A 15,642-nucleotide genomic window follows, 5' to 3' on the forward strand; every position below is an offset into this window, starting at 1 on the left:
GTGGGAGGGGATTTAGTTGCCCTCCAATCACTTTCGACTACCAAAAAGAGCACTAGTCCTCTCAATTTGCCTTGAGGGCTGTAGGGGGGTTGTCATCCTCAAGCAGAAAGCGCTATAGCGCTGCCTATGAAAACTGAAAAGATATACAATATTGTTTTTCCATGAAAAAGAATATACCAATAAAAAACGAACATAAATTAATTTTCTTTTAACTTTTTCCAAAAGACAAGTTTTTAAAAGGAAAGTAAAGAGCTCCATTAAGCCAAGAATGAGCAAAAATAAAGTCAAATAATCTTCCAAGCATAAAACTACTACAAATCACTATCATTAAATAAATGAAACTCAAAACGAACAGAAATTACAATAAATAGCCGAGTCAAATTCAAAACGAGTAAAAATTAACATGAGTAGGGGTGATAATCCCCATGTCTTCTCAATACCATAACACAATTGGCACTTTACTGAAAACAGAATACGTTTGAAACGTTTTCACCTTTCTTACTTTCATAAATAAAAAATCATCCAAACCTTAAAAAAGAAATGTCAGTTAAACTGACAATCCACTGTCATTTGTTTTGTTTTTTCTTTTTTCTTTTTTTTTAGTAAAGCACGAATTGTGTTCTGGTCTTAAGAATACATGGGGGTTATCAGCATACTCATGTTAATTTTTGCTCGTTTTGAGTTTGACTCGGCTATTTATTGTAATTTCTGTTCGTTTTGTATTTCATTTATTTATTGATAGTGATTTGTGGTAGTTTTAAGCTTGGAAAACTGTTTGACTTTATTTTTGCTCATTCTTGGCTTAATTGAGCTCTTCCCTTTTCTTTGAAAAACTTGTCTTGTGGAAAGTTTTTTAAATTAATCCTAATTAAGATCGCTCCCCTTTTTCAAAAATTATGTATATTTTCGTGTACTAATAATTTTTGATGGGTAACACTAAACTTAACAAATCTTGCAGATTTGGCATAAGCATGAAAAGCATAATTCTTTGGGGCATACATCGTTATTATATTTCTATTTTTCAGATTTTGGATTTATATAGATAAATATACATTGAAAGGGGGGAGGGGTACTGTGTAAAAACTATGTTTACTCATTCTGGGTATTACTTCTTTTTTTGAACATATCCAGTGAATGTTTCTTCTTTTACCAGCAACCTCCCTTCGAAAGAAACTTTTCTAAAGTGGTAGTTCAAAAAATAAAATACTGATAGACATACGTTTTATTTAATGTCCTAAACTATAATACATAAATACCGAAAGTCCAACTATATGTAGATCAACTAACACAAGCTACCGTTTGATAAAAAACAAAAACAGCCAAATGAACAAAAGTCTAAAAAATCTGAACATCGACTAGAGAAAATGAGAAATCAAAAGACTATGATCAATATTATGTCTTCTTATACCTTAAACTGCAGAAGGAAAATACACTTCAAGTGCAAAACAGTGAATATACACTTTGTCGGCACGTACACAGGGGTATCAAAAGCAGATTTGGGGACCCCCAAAATCGATTTTGGAGGTCCACAGGGACCTCCAAAATCTTACATGTGTTTCAACTTTCTCTCAGTTTCCTTAAACTCGTCTTTTATGGTTGTCTTCTCGAATAAGCCCCTCAAGTAACAGAGGCACATACCTGATCGTGTATAGCAGAGGTGCGTAAGAAGTGAAGATATCGAGATCAATGAAAATCATAAAAAAAACTCATTTAATAGACTCAATAATTTATTTCAGTCAGTTTGAGCAGAACTCGTTTTTGCTCAATAATTTATCTAAGTAACGAGGCAGCCTGACTTCGCCTTCCATTTTTACGAATTGAATTGAGTTGCTAGAAATGGGCGTATTACTTTATCAATTTTATATTATTTTTGTAAAAATACTAGAAAAATACGCAAAAGTTAAAAGCACGCATAAAATAAGCTATCCAAAGTACTCTAGTCACTAAATATGTATGGCCTCCTGATCAAGTTCTAATCACAAAACAGGCCTCCAGAAAAAGTAGAAACACATTGGCGTCGCACTATACTGCACAATGAGCCAAAATTGCGAATTGTTTTAAGACGATGAAATTAACCTATAACTTCAAAGAAATAAAATAAAAATATGAATTCATGGGCTGTAAAGATAGTAAATTTTTAATGCAACATTGAAATGGCGTTTTATTTGAAAATGTGCAGGACTCGTTAATTGCACTTTTTTTATTTAAAAAAAATATTTTTAGTTTAGTGGTGTATTCCATCCACAGGAAGTCATATAAATGTTTCTTATTCTTTCGTTCGGGATGGAATAGGGTTGAGGGCAAAAGCCGCAAATTTTTCCTGCGAAGTAAGGAGGAGGTAAACTTGAAAGGGAAAGTTTTTACCCTAATTCATGTAATTTTTCTTTTTTTGGTAGATTTTTAGGCATTTTTGAGCCGCTAATATTCGACATCTACACCGCTTTCCAAAGATAGGTCCCTATCAAATCAGACACATGTGATATCATTAGATTGGACATCATAAGATTGGAGTCTGTTTTTAAACATGTCATATCATATTTAAATTACTAAATGCTTTCAGTAAAACATTAGTAATATGTTTTTTGACAAGATGATGTCAAACAAGTTACTAATCTCACAAAGTTTTCACAAGTAAAGTAAAAATAAATTGATAAGAAGAATCGAAGAATCAATTTATCTGAAACAAGTACAGTCATTTACATATAAACATAATTATGAAATAAAGATGTCAAAACATTTTTTATTATTTAACAGGTTTTCATAGAGCTTCAATGTACATGTATGTAACCAGTCACAGATATCCATCTGAAGACATGTCATCTACGGTATTAAAAAGGTGTTTTGTAAAAATTTTCGTAAGATGGAAATTTTACATTTATGCTCTTAAATTCAGTACAATCAATCTATTGAATGGGTCTATTCTTAAGGATCTTATTTATTCGAGGGATGCTTATGTTTCTTTTTTTCTCATAATGCCTTATATCCTGTTTTCTAACTTGTAGAAACCCTAAGAGAATGGAACTTTTAATATCAAACTGTATTTGCTCTATCTGTGAAGTTAGAAAAGCCCTTGTAAAACAATCTGTTGCTGAAATAACCAAATAACATTTCTTCGCTGTTAAGTAAATGTCTTGGTACCCGAGGATCACGAATTCCCCACAACCTGGTGCGCGTCATAGAGCACTACTTATTCCACCGTGCGTGGCACACTTCCGCCACGCATGCTACAATTTGAGTTACACATTGGCGCGCTTTTTGATATGCATAGTATTTGAACTATGCATAGTTCATCCTTTTTTATTTTATAACTTTTGAATTATCACCGCCGATGTAATGGAATTGTCACAAATAAGGAAATCAGGTTGATAATTCTCAGCTAATTTGCAAAAAAATATCTATCTGAGAGTATAGACGGTCAGGCACAAACGCAGGAAATTTTTACGGGGGGGGGGGCATAATAAAAAAAATTTAAGAGGGAATAATAGAAAAGCAAAGCTAATCTGATAATTTGAATAAGAAATGCCAATAAATTCAAAAAGATAATATTTTTGGGGGCCCATGCCCCGAGCCCCCCTCCCCCATCACTGTAGATGACTTTCATTATTATTGATGTTCATTCACACAAGTTTGGGCTAAAAAATTCAATATATTTTGGGGGAAGATAAATAGTTAAGTAAAATTCAGGAAATCGGCACATTATTGTTTTATTACGTTTAATAGTCTTATAAATCTCAAGAGGAAATAACCGTGAAATACGTTACGACTCTATCATGAAGGTCACTACGAATGCCTCAATTGAAAGTTAGAAAATCTTTATAATCCAGAAAATTTGTCTGGCAATACTTGATCTATACTGCCATCTAAAAATATTGAAATAAGAACAAATTAATCATATTTTGATAAATTTAATAACAAATTAGCCTCAGCCATCATTACGATACACAGGAGATCATCGCATGGAGGGGGTGGGGCAAGTCCATCATAACACCAAAACAAGGTGAATTATACGAAACTATAAAAACAAATATACAGAGAAAACCCCAAAACCAGGAAATTCGGAGAGTACGCACACATACAATGGACACAATTATAGGAACTAAAAAGAACTCAAGAGCTTGCAAGAGTGCGTTCCTTCACAAGCGAGCTATTCAAAAAGTGATTGACTGTAAAACAAATAGGTTCTTTTCTCAGCTTTTAAATTCCGATACACTTCTTAAATCGCAAAAAAGTAAAACATTCACATCTATTATTGCGATGAAAACCATAAAGTGAACACAAACGAAATTAGATTCATGATTCTTAGGAAAATATAAAGTGGTCTCTTGCAAAAACACTTTGACGCACGTAATATTATTCAATAATTATTAAACACATATTTTGTACACGGCGTACAATTTTAGAAGCTGCAGTGCGTTGAAGTAGGAGTCAGAGGTTCGAATCGAATAAGGCCGCTTTTCCTGCATGCTTCCACTGTTTTAGCCGAATTCTCATTCTTAAATGTGAAAGGATTTGATGATGAATGTGATGACGCGAAGGGATAGGGTGTAGGAACGCCAGGCGAAGAAATATTGAATGGCGTATTTGAGTTGGATGGAAGTAAAAATGGAGTTACACTACCAGATGGTGCATTTAATCGTCGCTCTTTAAGAGGCTCCACCTCACTCGACCTAAGTTCTAATGGGAGTTTGATTTCCTCAATATTGCGGATTTTCCCATTAAGTTCTTGTTCAAACTCAAGTAGCTGGCCCATGAAATTAAAATTTGGTGATATGATCTTTCGTCTGGTTTTCACAAATGTGTATGCATCAACCAAAGTCATTCCGCATTTGAAGATGAGGTAAGCAATGGAAATAGTTGGTGACCTTGAAATACCAGCGTGACAGTGAATTAATACTCCCTGATTTTCTTGACGTGCGGCATCTAGAATAAAAAATTAAATATATGTTATGGAACGAATATTCAGTGTTGTACTTGGAATGTTTAAATATCTTAACCTAAAAATCAACAACATTGAATGTTATTGCTAAAAAAAAAGTCTCTTTTTTAATCAGACCCTATAGTATACAAAAATAACTTGCTGATTACAGGATATTACACTGTCCTACACTGATTACAGGACAAAAAAGTACCGTTTTTTTATAGCTTCAACGTTACAATAGAATTATTTTCTTAATTAGGTTTTACTGTACGGCTTGATCCTCAACTTTAAACAACATTTTTCCCCTGTAGGCGTCAAAAATTCTGAAAGGTCCCAAAAGGGCCTCAAAGTCTCCCAGAAATCATTATATTTTTCCTTCGTGTAGGCGTATTCGAGAAATGAGATTCCTTTAATTCTGGAGACCGTGGGCGAATTTCAAAGAAGAATTGTAGTGAAAAGCAGTCAATGAATTGAGGGATTGACAAGCATCATACTAATAAGCCCCAGACAAGGAATGAGTTACTAACGATACGTCAACAATATTCTCATACATAAACAATAATTCCGAGGGAAACATATTGAAAAAATTTAGACATTTTTAGTCTCAGGGGGTGAAGGCAAGGGCGTATACAGGATTTTTGTTCGAAAATAAAATCAATTTAATCTTAAACTGCTTACGCAGTTTTTAATATTTGCAAATCCTCCCTCCAGAATCGGGTCTGCTATATACGAATTTCATTTATAATCCTGACTAGTTTTTCCCTTGGGGTTTCTCAGAACCCTAACATTCAACAGAGGAATACTAGAATTTCTGCGAGATTAAACAAAGCTACGGTGAATACAAGTGAATTGTGAAGAAAAAAAATATGCATGAAATGGTGGCTGAACCACACATTGATGGAGTCCCAACAAAGATAAAAAAAAAACGAGTTAGATTTGTGCCAACTTTCCTTACTATTTCCAACTGGGGCTTTTACTTTCTGAGGGCGAAACGAGAAGGTTCGGACAACGAAGAAAAGCGAGGTAAATCATAGTCATTTAAAAAAGAGAAAAATGCACATATTTCCGTCAAGATCTATATCCGTAGACATAATCTAAATCTGGCCGTTTCTAAAATGTATTTTAAGTTCTTCTGTTCAGATCCAAGATGAGATCTTCGAAGATCAAATCATCAAATATAAAATATCCGTTTGTATCTATTAGTATGGCTAATGGTCCGTTTGGAAGGCTTCCAGCGTATTCCTTCCGGAAAATTCACACCCAAAAATTCCTCCCGCGGAAAATTCTTCCCTTTCAGGAAAGGAAGATGAATATAATTTACACACAATTCCATAGAACAATACAAAATATATACATTAAAAAAAAACCTTCAATAGAAGAGAACCTTTCTCAAGGAACAAGCTTGCAACAAAATTAATATTACTATTATTATTACTATGGTATATACCCAGCAGAGTTCTATGATTCACGCTATTTATTTGAAGGGTTTCATGGGGGTAACAAGGTTGAGAGGATTTGGAAGACCAATCAGTCTGTTCGACTAAGCAAAGTTTACTGGCATTCAGTAGACTATCTTTGAATTCATATTACACTAAATTTTTACACTCAAAAGACAGGTGTGGAATGAACCCAAATACTGAAATGATATTTAAACGATTCCCCTCTTCGACCCAATAGAAATAGCCTGGAGCTTAAAATAGGAGGGATGCACAATGAAGAGGGAATATAAATAAATTATTTTTATTCCCTTTTTAAGAAACTTTTAAAACGTTTCATATGTATTTAGAAAATATTGTTTTCGAGGTAAATGTCACTTTCCAGCCACCTGGCTAACCCCCACTATTCTTTGGATTCATGTCCTTGGATAATTGTACCCAAGAATTCTTAAGGGTTAAGAGTCAGACTTAAGAGTATCCAAGCCTAGATGTGGTGGTTAGTATCGGAGTAAATATACTCTGAATCGAGTCTTCCGTGGGTGTAAATCCTCCTGAGTGCCACCATCCGGCCACTATTGACCCCAAACACATTAAACCATGCCACCACTAATGAAAGAGGTTTAAGGCGTCTATAACCCCCGGTCTTTTTCTAATAGCATTTTATTTTTTTTCTTCTTTTAAGAACCTGGAGATCATCACATTTATATACATCTCTCCCGCCCTGGTGTTTTTACTAATTCAAAAACGACCGGATGCCATTGCTTTCTTAATACAGAAACCGTTAGAAACCTTTTCAAAACATTCTATAAGTTTCCGCGATTCCGGCCTGTTTCCGGGTGCACTTCCGGGTATTGTTCTAAGGTGATTGCATTTTTCACGGAAGAATAGGAATAATAGGAACCCAACGTATTTGTATTGGGTTGGTGCCGTAGTTGTACTGATTTGCTTTTTGGGTGTTTCGACAGCCTGTATGAGGCTTACTGTTTACCTATTCTGAATGTCAGCGGGGGTTTATCCTATCCAAAGTGTGTCAAAGCAGATTTATAAACTTAAAAGAATCGTGCGATGTAAGATTAAAATTGGCATTGCTTGGAAATTCTGGTAAGACTACTTGAATCCAAGCACAGTAAATTTAACTTATTCATTTTAAAACTTAACTTTTCAAAATTACATATGTCGTATTTGGGTAGTTGGTTGACGAATGCCCCGAAATCAGAATTAGCGTTGCCAACGCAGTACAACTGTCCCGTTTTAGGTACAATTTAGAGGTCCTGGTATAATATGGTACACTTGGTAATGTTTTGGTACAATGCAAATTTTCCTGTATATTTTGGTTTTACTTGCTCCTTTATTACTCGGATGTTCGATCAAATTTAAGTTTATCGAAAATTTCCTTCTTGTTACGATTCATATTATCCTTTTGCGGTATAAATTCAGTCTGAAAAATGGTACAGTTTACTTAAAAGCATTGGCAACGCTGATAAGACCATCAAGTTTTTAAATCTGTTTATCAGAAAGTATATGCTGTACATGAACCACAGTATAAAGATATAATTTATATACTGTGACATGAACACAGTTACGGGTTGTGAAAAGTAGAGAAGTTAGTACGACTGAAAAGACGAGATTAAAAAAAAAACTAGTTTTCAAAATGAGAATTTTTTTCGAAAATGTCAATATCCAACTTTGGTACTTATTAAGAATCCGGTAAACACGCGAGAAGTGAAATTTCGTTAATGCTAATGAAATAAAACAAAATAGGATGAAAATATAACAGTTTATGAACGAATTTGGGCTATATATTTTCACATTAAGGGCGGGGGGGGGGGTTAAAGCATAGCATATATTAAATACGTAACCTAACCTAATCTAGGTACCTTTTTCCCCCCTTCAATCCCAAAAAATTCAAGTTTAAATCTTTGTCACGGAGTGAGCAATACCTCACAAGGCAGCAAAAACCTGTTTTTCATAAAGCATCTTTGAGATTTCGATGCGGTCTTTCTCGTGTGTTTACCGGATTCTTAATTACCCCGACTTTTTTTTAAGGACTATCAAATTTGGACATTTGTGCAATAATACTAGTTTAAATATTTAATTTTTAAGAGATCGTTTTTTTTCCTCTGTAGCTCAAACTTTACTTGAAAAACAGAAGCCCATACGTGAAATGGTATATAAAGGAAAGACACTCTTCTTCAATTTTGGCTCCTCTCAAAGGAAAATACTGGCTGTTGGTAACTCAAGGCACAATCTTGGGTTGCCAATGAAAAAATCTTTTATTAGGCTCTAAATTTTTGGAACTGTACAAGCATTATAAACTATGGTATAAGTCTAGAATTGGGGCTGCCAAGAAGGGAACATGCAACGAAAGCAATTATTACCTAATAATATGCAGAATAATTGTAGTTAACACACTTTGACTACAGCTCTACTATACTCTACCTCCAAACACCCTCCCTAAACTGCAAATATATAGCCAAAATTATATATTTCCCATGTGTTTTTCCGGTTTTGATTTTGTCACAGTTGATTCAATTTACGGTTTAAACAAGAGTGAACCATAGCAAAATGTATGGAAAATGTATCATTTGGGCTTTATATTTGTATATTAGGATGGAGGGGGTAAAGCGTAGTGGAGCTGCAGTCAACATGTGTTAACTACAGTAATTCTGCATATTATGATGTAAGAATCGTTTTCTTAACATGTTTCATTCTCAACAGTCCCAATTCTAGACTTATACCTATACTTCACATTGAGGATATACATGGGAAAGATTCAAAAGCGGAGTCTCATTTTTTTTTTTTTTCCTATATCCCCTGAAGTAAAACTATGATAAACACCACGTACACAAATGAAATACATCTTCAATGCAAGTCAAATGTATCTTAAAAACAAATTCGAGACCGTTAACCGCCCTAGTTACGAGATTGAAACAGAATCTGTTTTTGTCCCAGTGTCACCAGTGTTTTTGACCTTATTAAAAAATAACATGCTGATGAAAATTGATTTGTACCTACGATTTCTGAATAGTAGGTATAATACGATTACGTCGTTGGCACAGACTAACCTCATATTATATGAAAGTTGACCAAAGGAATTGTTTCTATACAACAGAATAACAAATTTCCAGCCACATCGAAAGGGGTAAAACTCACGTTGATTCAACAAACATGTTTGATTGACATAGTACAAAAACTATTTCAGCGTTGCCAACACTTTGAAATAAACTGTGCCAGTTTTCCGACTAAAATTCTACCGCGGGAGATTGATTTGTACACTAAACAGCAGGTTAAGACATTACCATAGCAAGAAGAAAAATTTGGATAAACTAAAACTTGAATAATAATAATAATAATGTATTATTAAAGCTTTTTACAGCCATATACAAAACAAAAAAGAAAAGAAAAAGGATAAATAAAATGAAGACATACTAAAATCACTATCCTCTTAATCAACATTCATACCTAAGGTAAAGTGAAGGTATCATCTCACATAAAGGGTCATCTTCATCTGAAATAAAATCTACATTTAATTCTTTTTGTACGGAAGTATAAGCGTTAAAATCTCCTGCTAGAAAAACTAAATCACTTGGGTAATGAGATTTCACTGAACTCAACTCTTCCTCTAATATATACCATGTATCCTCAATACAGTATGAGCTATTTTCTGGGGAAACATATGCAAATCCAAAATTAAACCATTTTTCCAGAAATTTTCCGCGCAACCAAATCAAGTTTTCAGATTTACTTGACAGACAGAATAGATATCCGAGTCAGAAAGGATCAAATAAATCCAAATGTAGCGGAAAGTTTATATTGTGCCGAAAAATTTCCAATTGTAACGCATTGTACCAGGACCTCTAAATTGAACCAAAGACTCTACCGCGTTGGCAACGCCGAACTATATTCGTATCCATGCATCCTCACGCGTTCTCTATTTTCAGACTTTGCATATTTTTTTTTCACTATACTGCTTGTGATGTAGTGAACTTGACATGCATCTTTTTACTTTGACTTTTTCAATGATTCCCACTCTGAACTAGGAAAGGCTGTATTGTTTAAATTTGTCTCGCATTGATATCACAATAAAAAAAGGGGGGGGTATCTTTAATGAAAAATTATGTTTGAAGCTGTGTTGAGACATTCAGAATGCTTTTACGATTTAACAGCTATTAAAACGCCATCCTATTAAGATAAAGATGCGTCATCTTCTGATCTAGATAGTCAATTGTTTTTTCAAAAATATACACTACTCTTCTAGCTTTTTTCTGGTACTATATCACATGTGACAAAATTTTCTACTGGATATTTCAGTCCTGTGCAGAAATATCTAAACAAAAACTTCGGCTTTTTCCTATTCTCATACATTTACGATTCAATACCATTTTGAATCGTAATTATCAGTGAACATTATACGACGAAATAAATGTTTCAACTGGCTACTTTGCAATTTAAGGGAAATTTTTAATGGACGATATTACAGGTTCATTTACTGAATAACACCCCTTCATTTTTTTCCAGCAAGTGCAACCTATCCGAACACAATTTACTAATTCAATTGCCATACTACCTTAAAAGCACATGTCCGAGGCTTGAGGGCGTGGGGACATAAGATAATTATTTGTGTGCATTCAACAATCTGAAAAACTCGTATTTTTCAGGTCCAGATTTTTCGAGCTTGATAGTGGAGGAAACTCCGCTTCCCTTCTCCCCCCCCCCCCATTGTCCAAGCATGGATATTGCCAATTCTTTAGTGACTATTGTTGGATATATGTATCAAATTGAGCAAGAATGGTTCTGATAATTTTGGTCAAATTCAAGAAATGAGGGTAGTTAACTTCAAGCATAGGTGATTTTAGGATACGAAGATAGTTGTAATCTAACTTCATACTCAGTCGTTTCCAAGAAAGAAACACGTATTGGGTTTTCAACCAAAGATAATTTTGAAAAGACAGAAAGCTGAAAACACACTGGTTGACATATGTAAATATACTAGGCTATGGGTATTAACAGGCAAAAACTCAGAGCAAACTGCTTTGTTAGATTGGTATTTATTAATTTGTTTGTGTCTCCTGATAAATTTTTCCTGATCTAAGACACAAAGGTAGTTTATGGAACCGAGGATTTGATAAATTGTCACAACAAAATTCTTTTGTCCCTCTAAAATTAGCTAAAGATCGAGTTAAATTCAACATGACGATCCTTAGCTCTCTTTGCTAGAAATATTTCGTTACTTGAAAAGAACACCATATGTTTTCATTTCCTTCCAAATATTACCTACTCCAATATTCTAAAACCACTGACCCCAACCTAGTAAAACAAGAATAATAAATAATACATCAGTGTTACCATCCAAAAATACGATTTACCTTGTTGTCCCCAGGGGTGTATTTTAAACCTCCAATCGAGGGTTTTCACTAGCAATTCTTAGCAACCAGGATAATTTCAAAAGTGTTGTTCTTATTTCAATTTGACTTCATTTTCAAGAGGTTTTCAGATTTCAGGCTGTTTTTCGGAATTCTAAGAAATTTCTTCTCATAGCTACAAATGACTGTTGAATTAAATCTGATTAAAAAACAATGGTTTTCAGAAAAGCCCTGAATGGAAAATATTTGTCAATAGACAGTTCAACATTTCGTATCCAATAGGCTGTGATTGTTTCTTTACAAGGTTGTAGTTACTGATGCAACCATGAAGAAAACTAGGACTAAGTATAGGATTTGATCAGAAGCATCATTCCATATACACTTTGCAACGGCAGTAAGTTTTCGGTCGACGAGGAGAAGATGTTTTTAATCTTAGAAAACGTAAAAAAGGGTCATATATATGATTTTGATTCGGTGAGGGGAACTACAGAAACATTATGTTTAGTTCGGTTCATTTTTAGTCACGAAATACCCCAAAAATACCGAATTTATTAAATCGCTTCTCAGATCACCTGGAGAAATCAGGTGGGGGGGAGGGAAACACAGGAAGCGTTTGAAGATTTGCCCCCAACCACACACTACACTCCTGGCCGAAGGCATCGAATCAAGAGATCTGTACCTGCGCAACCCAGACCATTGGACAGCATGCGCAAATTTCCTTTTTTAAGTTTTAAGTTTCACATTAAGTGAAGGGCCGAACCTAGAAACCCTCCTGGTAGGTTATGGCAATGAATACTAACCGTCTTAAGCCCTTTGTAAATATATGTTAAGCAAGGATATCCCTTCATCTTATTTTATTCTTTTTGACAGTGTAGGCAGCAAAACATTGTTTTTCAGTTAAAGCAATCGTTGAAAACTTCCATTTCGGATATGAACCGCAGAGCGGTACAAGCAAAAAAGATATTCTGAGACAAAATTTGCCTAAGACTTTAGAGGCAGAGAAGGAAAAATCCACAAACCGCGGTTTGGCAAAAGAGGAAAATCATTGATAGCATGACTATCTTGTACTAAAAGGTGAATAAAAAGTTTGATATCTATAACTTACAAATTGGCTTATTATGCTATTAAGTTCATACGAATTTTCTCCTTATTTTCTAGCTTTTTTGTAAAATTTGCACCTAAACCTCCCCCGACATAGATTATATATATACGTGCTTAGTAGATATCTAGGAGTGATAATACTAGTTCAAGCATTCGGTACTTGTCGGTTATTGGAAACACACTCGAGAATTACGCTTAGATTACATCTTAGAAAACCGGTTTCATAGCTACAAAAGCAAGTGATGGATGATAACAATGCATTGGACTAAGACAGAATACATTGGACTTGTATAATTTGGGCTATATATTTGCACATTAGGGATGGGAGTGGGGGTTAGGTTACGTTGGGTTGGGTTAGGTTCCCATAATTTTGTTCCATAAGTAAATTTTGCCATCATGTTTTGTTATTTTTCAATAGGATTAACCTAACTTCACTTTTTGGGTGTGTTTCCACAAACCGACAAGTACCAAGCATTCAATTTTAAGAGGCAGTTTCCTCCTCTACAGTGTTGCCAGAAGGTGAGACAAAAAATAAGCCAAAGTCTTTGAAAAACACACCAAAAATTCGACAGGGCCTTTGAAAACACGAGTCAAATAAGGCACACAACGTTTTGCCACAACAAGCAACTAATGATAATTCCTATGTATTCCTATATATGATAATTCCTATATATATAACCCTGGTCTATACTAATAACAACCATAAACCCCCAATAACAACCATAGCTTGAAAATGTACCCGCCAGTCATCATCAAAATTAGCCAGTTTGGAGGAAATGAGCCAATATGGCTACACTGCCCCTCTGTACCAACGCTTTGTGTGAAATATACGTTAAAAATAGAAGTATATCTGAGAAACAGGAAATATTCAAATAGGATCCAAAACCGATGTTTGTGTTTATGCATATTTTTTTCTTCTTACGTCCTTCGAAGCAAAACTATAACAGGAACGAACAGAAATTAAATACGTCTCCAATGCAACTCATTCACAGGATCTTAAAACAAATTCAAAACAGTTCATTGACCTAGCTACGAAACTAAAGCTGAAGTTAATTTTTTGCCGGCATTAATCTGATTAAAAAAACAACCTGATAATGAACATTGATTTGTATCTATGATTCCTGAACTGTAGATAGAAATAATATACCACTATTCCGTTACCACAAACGAACCAAGTATCATATAAATTTTGACCAAGAAAGATCTTCTTGATGTTTCTTTTCTAGGTTTTCCGTTAAAATTTTCACCCACTCCTCTCACAAAACAGATTAGACAAATGTGCCTTATGGTGGAAATGACTGCAATTCTGAAGGTACTTTCTGGCCAGGCCTTTTTCTAGTTCTACGTCTTTGCCTCCCTTGCTACATTGCCCGCGAAGTACCAAGTGCATAACCCCTCGAGTCCTAGCATAACTTACTACTGTCAGAAAAGAGCGTGATAATTTAAATTTCATTTCTTTAGCCACGGCTTCAAGGCACTATTTCCAAATAAAATTCCTAATACGTATCTCAAAGTGATTGAAATATGTACTAGGAAACAGATTTATTATAATTTGTTAAGCAGAAATAGAAAGTGAATCACATCCCTATTATCACTGAATATTAAAAAAAACACATATGTGATAGGAAGTTTGGCATTAGTCATTGGCAACAGGAAATTGGTTTTCCGCTTTTAGCTAAATGTGTGTTGTATCTTATTTTCAAGCAGCCAACATCCAACCAACATTTTTATAGCCCAAGAAAAACTGTCTTTAAAAATAAAATGACCGTATTTGTGCCCGTTGGATCCCCTTTCCCTCGAAATAAGTTGGATTTCCTCCAAAATACGATCCTGACTGAGTCCATGAAAACACTAATATATATGTTAAATTGTTAGATCTTACTTACACACAGAATTTTCCTTGGAAGAAAATGGCCCAGTACTATTCTACAGCTTGAGAGCAAACTCGGGCAATATGGTATGAAATCCCCTCTAAGAAATATTCAAAAACATTCCGCCACAAGATTTAAATATATCTAAAGTTTTGGCAGTACAGTCTTATGCTTCTAGCATTGACTAATACATCATATTTTTGGTTATTTCTTCTTATTAAAGAAGTCTACAAGGACTCGGGTAGTTTCAGGCAACCCAACTGGTCGGCAGGGGTAAAAAATATTCAAAAAGAAGAGTATGTACAAATTATATGAAAATATTTAAGATATTATTCAAGCATATAAATTTTTGGCAGGCCTCCCTCTGTGCACATCCCTGGGTCGCAGTGATGTTCACATGTTCCTAGGTTCTCAAAACACAAGTAAATAATTGACAACACACTAATAGACACAAAACTACTAAAAATCGCCCCACTTTCAGAGGGGCATAATCTGAAAAAAAACATGGGAACTCCAGGAATGATGTGGAAAATACAAGAAATCATAGCAATATCATACAATATCGATATCTCACAACATCGCCCCCGCCCCATATACGAGACTAGAAAGGCAGTACAGTAATGTATCTAACAGTTAGATAAATGGGCAATGTACGACATTCCAGAACTCATCAGCACCAAAGAGAATAAATTTCAAAAATAACAGGTCCTTAGTAAAGGAACGAAACCTTCTGAATAATACAGTTTTTTTAGGGTTGAAGCACGGGGGCTAGTAAAGGATTTTGCGGATGGCGGAGGCATAAATAAACAAAAAATTTGGACAGAGAAATTTCACATACTTCTTGCACTTTTTATTTCTTATTATATTCTTTAAGCCTTTGGAAAAACCAATTAGTTTGACTCACATACAAATTTTCACACTTTGATTTTAAAAAATTGGAGATACTTCAATTT

At 34.5% G+C, this 15,642-nt stretch overlaps 1 protein-coding gene across 1 annotated transcript in view; it reads right to left on the reverse strand.

Annotated features, from left to right (window-relative positions):
- Nucleotides 1-1,210: 1,210 nt before the first annotated feature.
- The window catches only part of LOC148954028 (dual specificity protein phosphatase 10-like), a 43,284-nt gene continuing 28,852 nt past the window's right edge, over nucleotides 1,211-15,642 (reverse strand). The window contains exon 4 of the mRNA XM_089085751.1: nucleotides 1,211-4,920. Within this exon, the coding sequence (XP_088941877.1) occupies nucleotides 4,397-4,920 (524 nt within the window). The 3' untranslated portion in view covers nucleotides 1,211-4,396. The remainder of the gene's footprint in view (nucleotides 4,921-15,642) is intronic.

Source organism: Artemia sp. Qi Xiang Cuo, chromosome 3 (assembly GCF_049724085.1).
Source record: "Artemia sp. Qi Xiang Cuo chromosome 3, ASM4972408v1, whole genome shotgun sequence".
Classification (NCBI taxonomy): Eukaryota; Metazoa; Arthropoda; class Branchiopoda; order Anostraca; family Artemiidae; genus Artemia; species Artemia sp. Qi Xiang Cuo.